The following is a 12,833-nucleotide window of genomic DNA, read 5'->3' on the forward strand; positions in this document are numbered from 1 at the left end:
ATGTGACATGGTAATGTAAGATATCAACAGAGGAGAAACCGGGTTGGGTTTGACCTGAACTGTGGTCTATCTTTACAGATTTTCTGTATATTAAAAAAGATTCTGAGGAGTTCCCGTTGTGGCACAGTGGTTAACGAATCTGACTAGGAACCATGAAGTTGCGGTTTCGATCCCTGGCCTTGCTCAGTGGCTTAAGGATCTGGCGTTGCAGTGAGCTGTGGTATAGGTTGCAGACGCGGCTCGGACCCCATGTTGCTGTGGCTGTGGTGTAGGCTGGCGGCTACAGCTCCGATTTGACCTCTAGCCTCGGAACCTCCATATGCCGTGGGAGCTGCCCTAGAAATGGAAAAAAGAAAAAAAAAAAAGGATTCTGAAATTAAAATTCGCTAAAACTTTGAAGTGGAAAAATCGATATGATCTCATCATTTAAACTCACACATATCTATATTTTCACCTCTTTCCATTGAAAAAGTCAAGAAGCAACGATACCTCAACATCAATGAATGTGTGTTGCATCCAGAATTGGTCTCTAAATATCATTCCTACTAACAAAATAGGTATCTGTGGGGAAATGCTCACTCAGAGACGTGGAAAGGAATGTACCAGGAAGTCGACATCATGCTATGCCATAAAATAAGTGAGCTTTTAAAGACTAATGAGGTCATGTCAAAACTACATAACAATCAGGGACCCCCAATGGCCAAATCTGGGACAATTTAAACATCAAAAAGAATAATGACTGCAATTGACTGAAACACATGAAAATTTTAAAATCATAAATCCTAGAAATCAAAACAGAAAAAGCAAAAAAACCCACAAAAACCATCACCATCAATAACAGCAATGACTCATTTATAACATCAACCCATAAGCTAAAAATGAGTGATAAAAGGGAAATAACTAAGCATTTATCCTAGCTCTCCATAAGAACTGTATTTCAGGGGACCCAAATAATATCAGTTAAGGAGGAAAAGCACTTTTTTTTTTTTAGGGCTGAAACTGCGGCCTATGGGAGTTCCCAGGCTAGAGGTCAAATCAGAGCTGCAGCTGCTGGCCTATGCCACAGCCATGGCAACAGCAGATTCGAGCCACATCTGTGACCTATATGGCAGCTTGTGACAAGGTTGGATCTTTAACCCACTGAGCAAGGCCAGAGATCGAACCCACATCTTCATGGATATTAGTTCTTAACCCGCTGAGTCACAACAGGAACTCCAAAATTACTTCTTTTAGAAGAATGCCAACAAATAAAGTTAGATGAAACAACAGAATTAGAAAATCACCATCTTGGCCCTCATTAATAAGTCCACAAATAACAAGTGCTGGAGGGGGTGTGGAGAAAAGGGAACCCTCCTGCACTGTTGGTGGGAATGTAAACTGGTACAGCCACTATGGAGAACAGTTTGGAGATACCTTAGGAATCTATACATAGAACTTCCACATGACCCTGCAATCCCACTCTTGGGCATATGTCCAGACAAAACTCTACTTAAAAGAGACACATGCGGAGTTCCCGTCGTGGCGCAGTGGTTAACAAATCCGACTAGGAACCATGAGGTTGCGGGTTCGGTCCCTGCCCTTGCTCAGTGGGATAACGATCCGGCGTTGCCGTGAGTTGTGGTGTAGGTTGCAGACGCGGCTCGGATCCCGCGTTGCTGTGGCTCTGGCGTAGGCCGGTGGCTACAGCTCCGATTCGACCCCTAGCCTGGGAACCTCCATATGCCGTGGGAGCGGCCCAAAGAAATAGCAAAAAAAAAAAAAAAGAAAATACTTGAGTGAATAATTTAAAAAAAAAGAGAGAGAGAGACACATGCTGCTTCCTCTGGCATATGGAAGTTCCCAGGCTAGGAGTCTAATCGGAGCTGTAGCCACTGGCCTGAGCCACAGCCACAGCAACTCGGGATCCGAGCTGCATCTGCGACCTACACCACAGCTCATGGCAACGCCGGATCCTTAACCCACTGAGCAAGGCCAGGGATCGAAGCCCCAACTTCATGGTTCCTAGTCGGATTTGTTAACCACTGCGCCATGACGGGAACTCCTAAATGTAGTTCTATTACTTCTAACAGAGTTCTTTAGAACGCCTTAATATTTCTAATAAAGATTTTATATTTAAATTTCCCCATTTGCCCTCAAAATGTATTTTAAGACTGGTTTGTCGGACATAGATGGATCCAATCAGGTGATACATGTCAAATGAGAGAGACACATGCAACCCGCACATTCATTGCAGCACTAGTCACAATAGCCAGGACATGGAAACAACCCAAATGTCCATCGACAGATGCTTGGATTTGGAAGATGTGGTCTATATACACAATGGAATACTACTCAGCCATAAAAAGGAATGACATAATGCCATTTGCAGCAACATGGAGGGAACTAGAGAATCTCATACTGAGTGAAATGAGCCAGAAAGACAAAGACAAATGCCATGTGATATCACTTATAACTGGAATCTAATATCCAGCACAAATGAACATCTCCACAGAAAAGAAAATCATGGACTTGGAAAATAGACTTGTGGCTGCCTGATGGGAGAGGGAGGGAGCGGGAGGGATAGGGAGCTTGGGCTTATCAGACACAACTTAGAATAGATTTACAAGGAGATCTTGCTGAGTAGCATTAAGAACTATGTCTAGATACTCATGTTGCAACAGAACAAAGGGTGGGGGAAAAATGTATACATCTAAGGATAACTTGATCCCCTTGCTGTACAGTGGGAAAAAAATAAATTAAAAAAAATAAATTAATTTAAAAAAATCACTATCTTGTAGCCCTCAATGAAATAAATGATTCAGATATGAATAATAAATAAATGCTAAATTTATTGGGGTTCCTGCTGCGTGCAACAGGATCAGCAGCATCTCTGCAGTGTTGGGACATAGGTTTGATCCTCAGTGCGGCACAATGGGGATCAGGCATTGCCACAGCTGCCATGTAGGTCAAAACTGTGGCTCAGATCTGATCCCTAGACTGGGAGCTCCATATGCTGCGGGATGGACAAAAAAGAAAAAAAAAAAAATGCTGAACTTATTAAGTGAAGGGATGACTAGAATCTGGATACTTACATGGTATCAAAGTATCTCCCCACAAAGTTCCTGCCTTTCTCCAGTATGTAATATTAACTTTACAATGGAGGAATCAGATGTCCCAAGTTCCTCCACAGATCAACCTTAATTGCTAGTCACTGACAGTGACAACAACCAGACAACACATGCCACCCAATGTGAAACAATATGGATTATAATCAAGCCTTTGGTTCTTCCATAGGAAATACTAGAGATAAAGAAACAGCTTAAATGACATAAGGAAGCAATTAGAAAACCAGGAAGGATGAACCTCATAGAGGACAACTAGACCTATATGTGTAAAAAGTTATGGGAAAGAAAATGAGAAAGAAAGGGTTAGTGCAGATTAAAATATATGTAAGAGAGGTACCTAAATAGGAAAAGAATCTGAAAAACAATGGATAGGTATCTATGTATAACTGATTCACGTTGCTGTATAGCATAAATTATCACAACTATACTTCAATAAAACTTTAAAAAATGAAAAAAAAAAGAGAGGTATGAAATACATTTGACATGTATCACTTGATTGGATCCATCTATGTCCGACAAACCAGTCTTAAAATACATTTTGAGGGCAAATGGGGAAATTTAAATATAAAATCTTTATTAGAAATATTAAGGCGTTCTAAAGAACTCTGTTAGAAGTAATAGAACTACATTTAGGAGTTCCCGTCATGGCGCAGTGGTTAACAAATCCGACTAGGAACCATGAAGTTGGGGCTTCGATCCCTGGCCTTGCTCAGTGGGTTAAGGATCCGGCGTTGCCATGAGCTGTGGTGTAGGTCGCAGATGCAGCTCGGATCCCGAGTTGCTGTGGCTGTGGCTCAGGCCAGTGGCTACAGCTCCGATTAGACTCCTAGCCTGGGAACTTCCATATGCCAGAGGAAGCAGCCCTAGAAAGGCGAAAAAACAAAAACTAAAAATAAAAATAAAAAAATAGAACTACATTTATATAAGAAAATGTCTCTTTTTTAAAGATAATACATTGAAGTATTTCAAAGTGAAAGGTGTGTGTGCCTAGCTTTTTTAATTCAAGTATAGTTAATCTACAATATTATATTAGTTTCAGGTGTACGACAGAGCAATCCAATACTTTTATAGATTATACTCCATTTAAAGTTATTACAAAAAATGGCTATCTTTCCTTGTGTTGTACAGTATATCTTTGGCGCTTACTTATTTTATACATAATAGTTTGGTTTTTTGCTTGGTTTTTGTCTTTTTGTCTTTTTAGGGCCACACCCCAGCACATGGGGTCTAATCAGAGCTGTAGCTGCCAGTCTACACCACAGTTCACAGCAACGCCAGATCCTTAACCCACTGAGGCCAGGGATCGAACCTGCAAGCTCATGGTTCCTAGTCGGATTCATTCCCACTGCATCATGATGACAGGAACTCCTATACAACAGAATAGTTTGTATCTCTTTAATCCCCTACCCCTATCTTGCCCCTCCTCCTTCCCTCTCCCCAGTGGTAACCACTAGTTATTCTCTATGTTTGTGAGTCTGTCTCTGTTTTGTTATACACAGTGTATTTACTTTTAAATATTTCAAAAATTATAAAAATTAGATGAAGCCAATATAGAAAAATATTTATAACTTAAATCTAAGTAAAGGGTAGATGGCTATATACTAATCTCTATACTTTTCTCTCTGATTGAAATTTTTTACAGTAAGAAGTGAACTACAGATGAATATGTGAGGAGAGATAAAATACACACTGAATCAAAAAGAGTCATAAAAAGCAGAGTCCCATTACTTAGAGATCAGGGACAAATGATGGCAAAGTTAAAGGAGACATCTCATGATTTAAAGGATTTAAGCATTCACATAATGTTTGCAATATTAGAGTTTATATTAATTTTATATGAGTTGTCAAGAATTATATTTCTTCCCACCTAACCTTTAATAGCTCACAATTATATGTAGTATGCAACAATTTAATTATACAAGAGAAAATAAACTTATTATTGGGTTTTTCCACACTTTCAATTACAACACTGTAGCAAATGACATAGTTCAGGAAATAATACGGCACTGGCTTGAGGCTCATGAGACATGTATCCTATTCAGAGCTGATCATTAATAAAGCACTGGATAGTCCTGAACAAGTCAGCTTGTTCAGGAGTTGTAAAGGTAGAAGGAAAGCACAATGCCTGTATGAATCAAAAGACTATCATGTGGAAAAAGGGGATATAGGCATTCCCACTGTGGCTCAGTGGTAACGAATCTGACTAGTATCCATGAGGACAAGGGTTCGATCCCTGGCCCCACTCAGTGGGTTAAGGATCTGGCATTGCCCTGACCTGTGGCGTAGGTCACAGACTCAGCTTGGATGCCACATTACTGTGGCTGTGCCATAGGCTAGCAGCTGTAGCTCCAATTCGACCCCTAGCCTGGGAACTTTGATATGCCACAGATGCGGCCCTAAAAAGCAAGCAAATTTTTTAAAAGAGGGATATAAACAACACATTTTAAGTATATTTTTCAAGTTATCACACTAACTCAAGATAAATGTCACTATTTTAAATCACAAGAGCTATTTTAAATATAGCCATTATTGGAAATACTGTTTAATTTTTTTCTTTTCCAATTGATCATGTATCTTCTATGATGTATTTAGGGAATTCTCAAATATTTACTACTAGATAGCTTAAGAGTTATGACTTCAAAATTTACAAATCAATTTGATTTGTAGAATACTAACGAGAGCCACTTTAGCCAACAAGGTTATTTTGCTAGCTAACTCTTAACTGCCAGAGAAATTTGAGATCTCAAACTCAATTCTGATCCACATAGAAACACTTATTACATGAACATTTATCAGCAAGTAAGCACAAACAATTCATATGACCTCTACTGCAGGATTGAGAAAAATCCCAGTATCTCTTTAGATGCTCCAACAACCACTTTCACAGAGGTTCAGTGGAAGCAAACACTCAACAATCTAGGGACAGGAACTTTCTCCACATAGTTGATGGAATCCAGAATTTACAGGTGGATATTAAGTTAAGCAAAAAGACATCATTCCTAAGAGTTCAGGTTGAAGGCAAAACTAGACTTTTTATATACCCCATTCATGCAAGAGCAGGAGACTGGATCTAAATAATTTCAGCTAATTCATGTATCTTGAATACTTTTAAATCTCATCATTGAAAGATCATTTTCACCATACATGATACAAGTTAACAAGATAATTTCACTAATAAAGTCCATCTCCGATACCCACTATAATAAAAGATCAAAGAAGGTCACATAAAATAGAAATAAGAGGGTGGCTTTATGGTAGCAACATGTAAAGCCCTTTATGACATAAGGCTACCTGACCATACCTGCACAGTGCAGCACTGACTAGCACTTGGGTATGTTATACACACCTATGTAATATTACGCAGTATATACTGAAGTGGGGTTTTTTTGTTGGGTTGGTTTTGGAGGGGTTTTTTGGCCATGCCCATAGCATGCAGAAGTTCCGGGGCCAGGGAGGGAACCTGAACCACAGCAGCAACCCGAGCCACAGCAGTGACAATACCAGATCCTTAAGCCACTGAAGTGTTTTAAAATAAACTAGGAAAGGTAAAATTTTTTAAATAAAAATATTTAAGGGAGTTTCCATCATGGTGCAGCAGAAACGTATCCAACTAGGAACCATGAAGTTGCAGGTTCAATCCCTGGCCTCACTCAGTGGGTTAAGGATCTAGCATTGCCGTGAGCTGTGGTGTAGGTCGCAGACGTGGCTTGGATCCCATGTTGCTGTGGCTCTGGCATAGGCTGGCAGCAAAAGCTCCAAACAGACCCCTAGCCTGGGAACCTCCACGTGCTGCGGGTGCAGCCCTAAAAAGCAAAAAAAAAAAAAAAAAGACAGAAAATGTCTTTAAAACATAGATTAATGAAACTAAAAGAAATTTACTAAAGGAAAGAAATGTAAAAAGTACATTTCGCTTTCATTTGAATAACAAAGTAATGTAACAAAGTAATAACATGCTAATATAAACATTATAATTTGGTAAAAATCATCATAAGTGGAATTCAAATGACAAGAGCATTCGTCTTCAAATACGAAAGTATTAAGTTATATTATACATACCATTCACAGGGCTGCAGGGATCGAAATGCCTTAAAAGAAGCATCCATTCCAGCAAAATCCCAAAACTTAACATCATAGTCATATCCTCCAGTCACCAAACGGGCACCTGAGGGATCCAGACCCAAAGCAGAAACCTGGTTTAAAAAAAAAATTAATTAATTGGAGAAAAACTACTTACAGTCTATTATAATCCCCAGTTCCTTTCCCTAGCGCCACTTCCTACCTTACAGGCATTGGAAGTTGAGATCACCAACTGCTGTTACTTCTGAAAGTGAAAATGGACAGCACCTTCTATATTATTTGACCTTGTTATTATGAGTATTATTTCTTTGAAATAAAATATTTTTAAATTAACCTAACCACTAGCTTCATCCCAACTTATCTACCATCTACACAGAATAGTTGTCACTACAATTTCATATGATAAACTAAGCTGCTTTAGTACATAAGTAGAAATCTTACTAACAATTCAGCTTTTTCAATAAACAATTTTGAGGAAGCTTTTTAAGATGGTTTGACTATCACTAGATGAAGAACACATGAATCTAAAAGTACCAAAATGAGCAATGCCAACAGAAACCGTAAAGCTATTTAGCAAAATAGGGCAAAGTAGAAATTATTATCTTGTGCATATGACTACTAAATGACTCAGGTCAGTCGCCTTAAACAACTGTCTTTAAAGCTGAATTTATAAGTAACTAATCACATTATAATATCACTTACACTGTTCCATAAAATATTTGCATTCCCTGTGAACTTTCTGAGGTCCGATTCACATATATCCAATGTATAACTCACTGTTTTTGAACTACATTTAACAGTCCTGTCAAAGCACTTAGTCCCTGATGGCACTGCCCTCTCAAAAGGAAAGAGCTGCATTAAGGATATTAAATGTGATTAGCATATATAAAAGACAGTAAAAAGGATCATAGTTTTATATAAAGGAAGCTATTAATCAATTCTTCAAATAAATAGACTTGAAATGTTAATTAAAATGTAAGAGAATTGCTGCAATTAAAACCAGATACTGACAAAATAATTTATACGCATTTAATTACTACCTGTGAATATTGATTTCAGAATATATTATTATATATAAGTAATTTATAACTTGTAATATATTTAAATTAGATATGTACCCTAAATATGTTAAAGAAAGAATACAAATGGAAAAAAATAGAAAAAAAAACTAAGAAAAAATAAAAAAAGAAAGCATACAAATGGAAACTCTCATTTTTATGCCTGAATATGTCTTAAAACATAAAACAATCAAAAATAAAAATAAACAGTAGTTTTTAAAGTCTAAGAAGTGACTTGCTACCACCAACTACAAACTTAACTTGCTTCCACATCCACCCTCTTCTTCTTTCCTCCCGTTAAAATGAAAGAGGTGCCCCTCCTCCTGATAAGGCTAATAACCCCACCAGTGCTCATCTCCCCACAACGCAATTTGAAATTGCAAATTCATTTGTGGCTTGTCTATTCTATTCCTGTCTTCCCTTCAGGAGAATAAATTCCATTCTGACCCTATTACCACCAGTGTGGAGCCACAGGGGCAGAGCCCAGAGTCAGGCTAGGAAGAATGGTGATTAGCTGCAGGCATCCTCACAGTTCTCCTGGGGAAAAGGACAGGGTTGTTGGAAGCCAACTTCTTCCAAATAGTCATTTGGACTTTCAGTAAACTGGGAAGAATACACCCAAAGGGAATCTGGAGAGAAACAATTCTTTTTTTTTTTTTGCCTTTTCTAGGGCTGCTTCCCATGGCATTTGGAGGTTCCCAGGCTAGGGGCTGAATCGGAGCTACAGCTGCCAGCCTACACTACAGCCACAGCAATGCCAAATCTGAGCCACGTCTGCAACTTATACCACAGCTCACAGCAAAACCGGATCCCTAACCCACTGAGCAAGGTCAGGGATGGAACCTGCAACCTTATGGTTCCTAGTCGGATTTGTTAAGCACTGCACCACAACAGGAACTCCCCAAGAGAAACAACTCTTGACCTAAAATGTTCACTTTGCCTCTATTGTGAACTATTTCACTGAGGAAGAGAATTACATCATTACATTAATGAAAGAAGAAATGTATGTGATACATGATTTAGACCAAAAAAATGTAGAACCTAAGAAAAAGAAAAAAAAAAAGGAAAGTTGGAAGTGGATTCCTTGGGAAGAGTTTCCTCTCCACTGAGCCAGCATTTCTGGGCATTATGTTACTTAAAGGAACAAAGCTATGATCCTTGTTTGGATCATCTGGTAGTTACAAAGGAAATCATCTTTAAGTGGCCAAGAAGATGCCCTGATTTTTTTTTTTTTAAAAAAGAAAAAATAAGGTCTGATTAAGGAATGGAAAACATCTAATTTCAGAAAAACTCCCACATTGTCAAAAAGGTTCCAAACAACTTCTGCCAATTTATTTGCAAATGCTTAATATACCAATCACTCTTTTAGCCTTTGCTTATGAAAAATTTCCTAGAATATATAACTGAATTGATTCAGACACAGAATATGTGATAAATGGTTAGACTGTAGTTAGTCTTTGTCTTTCTCTATGATACTGTGCTGTATGTCATCAGAAGTTTACATGAAATAAGAGTGCAACAGAATTTGCCTTAATACTTTATTTTAGTTCAAATAGAGATCCTAACACAAATACTAGCACAATAAGCCTATGGCAGAATTTATCATGTTTGTTTATTTTCCCCTTCTTTTTTATTTAAAAAAAAAAAAAAGGAGGGGCACTGTAATTTATTGATGACAGTCTTTACAGCTAGAGAGAATAGGACAAGCCATTAGGGTATATTTTCAGTTTGTGATTGAAAATACAAATCAAGAGAAGTGAGATAAACCTCTAGGATCTGTATCCCCTCACTAATAGGCCAGGTAATTTTGGATTTCTCACTTGATCTCTCTGAGATCTGGTGCCTTTACATTTAAAACAAGATTAGAATACATTGGTGGTTCTCAAAGTGTGATCTGAAGGGTCCAAAAGATGTTTTCAAGTGTACTCAAGGGCAAAGCTGTTTTTACGTACTAAGACATCATCTGTCTTTTTTTCAGAAGCTAAATAGTGTATATTGTAAAAGACTAAATTCAAAAAAAAAGAAGATGTGATAATCCAGCTCTCTTCTATTAAGCCAGACATTGAAGAGATTTGCAAAACTATAAAACAATATCACTCTTCTCATTAATGGATTTGTTTTAGAAGAGGTTATTTCTCATAAAAATTATTTATGTTAACATGTATCAGCTTTTTGTTATTTATAAATGAACTAAAAATTCTTAAAACTGGAAATAAAAAGTGTGTACGTTCCATGTGGACAAAGACCATGCTTGTGCCCAGCATAGTGCCAGGCACAAATTTGATATTATAAAAATATTCATTTTAAAAAAGGAAAGAGGACTGAAAATAAAACAAACACACACAAAACAAACAGCTAGGAGTTCCCTGGTGGCCTAGCAGTTAAGGATTCATTTCAGGAGCCATCACTGCTATATGGCTCGGTTACTGCTGTGGCTGGAGTTGGATCCCTGGCCTAGGAACTTCTGCACGCTGCAGGTGCAGCCAAAAATAAAACAAAAAAACAGCTATACAGTCTGACAAATATGAGCTATACTACCATCTCTCAAGATAGAACAGGGTAGGAGTTCCCATTACGGCTCAGCAGCAACGAACCTGATTAGTATCCATTAAGATATAACTTCGATCTCTGGCTTTGCTCAGTGGGTTAAGGATCCAGCATTGCCCTGAGGTGTGGTGTAGGTCGCAGAGGTGGATAGGATCTCCAGTTGCTGTGGCTGTGGAGTAGGCCAGCAGCTGCAGCTCCAATTTGACCCCTAGCTTGGAAACTTCTATATGCCATGGGTGTGGCCCTAAAAAGAAAAAAAAAAAGTTACATAACTTAGGTGAACCATACAAATGCTTACAAAGACACACATTACCAAAACTAACTCATTAAAAAAAAAAGGAAATCTGAATGGATATTTAATAAGGACTTAAATTAGTAATCAAAAATCTTTCCACAAAAAAAGGTCTATATCTATTGGCTTAAAGGTAAATTCTACCAAACTCTTAAATAGCAATTAATCACTCTTTCATGAACTTCCATAAAATACAGGAGATGAAATGTTTTCAGTATTCCACAAGTTACATATCACCCTGATACCCAAAGTCATAAGAAAAGAAACTACAGACCTATATTCCTTACCAATGAAAACAGAAAAATTCTCAACAAAATATCAGCAAACTGAATCTAGACCTTAAGCATCACACTTTGCAACCTGGAGAGTTCATCTACTAGAAAAGACACCTCCAGAAGAACTCTCTTCAACTTCCCTGGAGAGGCTCCTATGAGACATTGCTAACCAACCTCCAAGGAACAGATTCTTGGATTCATGTGACATACCTAAAGAAAACACCAAGCCCTGACTGGACCTATACATCATCTGGTAACCTGAAAGTAAGGATTTTCTGGAATTGAAGCCAGTAACATCAAATAAGTCAGTTTTCCCAAGATATCTGAACGAGTCCTATTGGAAGTTTGTCATCAAACCTTTTGTGCTGATATAACACTTCAGATGATATCCACTATCTATGATCTTGATAACATATGGACTTTTGATAATAAGAACCAGAAAGTTCTCCTTCCGAACCCTCATTAACTCAAGTGCGATTTTAATAAGTTTGCAATCTATGCATATTTGCTTCCAATGTGAGACATTATACCCAAGAAAGATACTTCCTGACACTGAGGGACAAAAGGCCACTGAAATCAGGCAACCTGACTTTTAATCAGTGAAGCTCTCAGAGAAAGATCTTGATGAAAGGGGGAAATGTAAAAAAATCAATAAACAGAAACCTTAATTAAGCAGGATTGGAAGACCAAAAGGTGGAGCCCTGAAATGACAGTAGAGCTCAAAAGGAAGAAGAAAGACAACTCTTCTTTCCTGGTAAGAACTCAGCCAATAAAAAGACATGAATTCTTTGTTTACTCAAGCCCCTCCTCCCCGTTATATTTCTACCAAAGCATTCTCCTTTCTTTGCCATGCAAGAACTTGAGAATGGCTCACATGGTTGCACACCACAAACTATAATTCTCTGTGGATGCTAAATAAATCCATCTTTGCTGAAGAAATATCTGAAAGTGTATTTGTTTCAGGTCAACCATAAGTATATTGACCACACAGATATATTTCTTCAATGGTAAGGATGAGAAAAAGAGAACACAAAAAATTACAGATTAAGGGGTATAACAAACAATAATGACTCCTGAGAGTGAGTCAAAGATCATTTAGATACTGATTTGAACAAACTAACTGTTAAATATATGTATGGGGAAAAGGGATTAGGATGGTGGAATAGAAGGACTGGAGCTCAACTGCTCTACTAAAAATAACAAAATTCATAATTAAAAACTGAGCACTCTTCACCCAAATGGACGAGAAACCTTAAAAAAGATATCCTACTCCAGAACAAAAAGAGGAAAACACATCAAGAGGTAGGAGGGGCGATTTCATGATATAAACAACCCCATATCTCCTGGGTGGGAAGCTCCACAGACTGGAAACTAACCGGTTCACAGAGACTCACCTACAGGAGTGAGAGTTCTGAGCCCCACATCAAATTCTCATGTGTGGGGATCTGGCACTGGGAGAAAGAGCATCTGGAGCAACTGG

The 12,833-nt window shown here is 38.1% G+C and overlaps 1 protein-coding gene across 3 annotated transcripts in view; it reads right to left on the reverse strand.

Annotated features, from left to right (window-relative positions):
* The window catches only part of WDR70 (WD repeat domain 70), a 294,335-nt gene that overhangs the window by 221,018 nt on the left and 60,484 nt on the right, over positions 1-12,833 (reverse strand). For all 3 annotated transcript variants that reach the window (XM_047766810.1, XM_047766803.1, XM_047766821.1), the window contains exon 7: positions 7,161-7,294. In XM_047766810.1, the coding sequence (XP_047622766.1) occupies positions 7,161-7,294 (134 nt within the window). The remainder of the gene's footprint in view (positions 1-7,160; positions 7,295-12,833) is intronic.

This window comes from Phacochoerus africanus, chromosome 1 (genome assembly GCF_016906955.1).
Source record: "Phacochoerus africanus isolate WHEZ1 chromosome 1, ROS_Pafr_v1, whole genome shotgun sequence".
NCBI classification, from domain to species: Eukaryota; Metazoa; Chordata; class Mammalia; order Artiodactyla; family Suidae; genus Phacochoerus; species Phacochoerus africanus.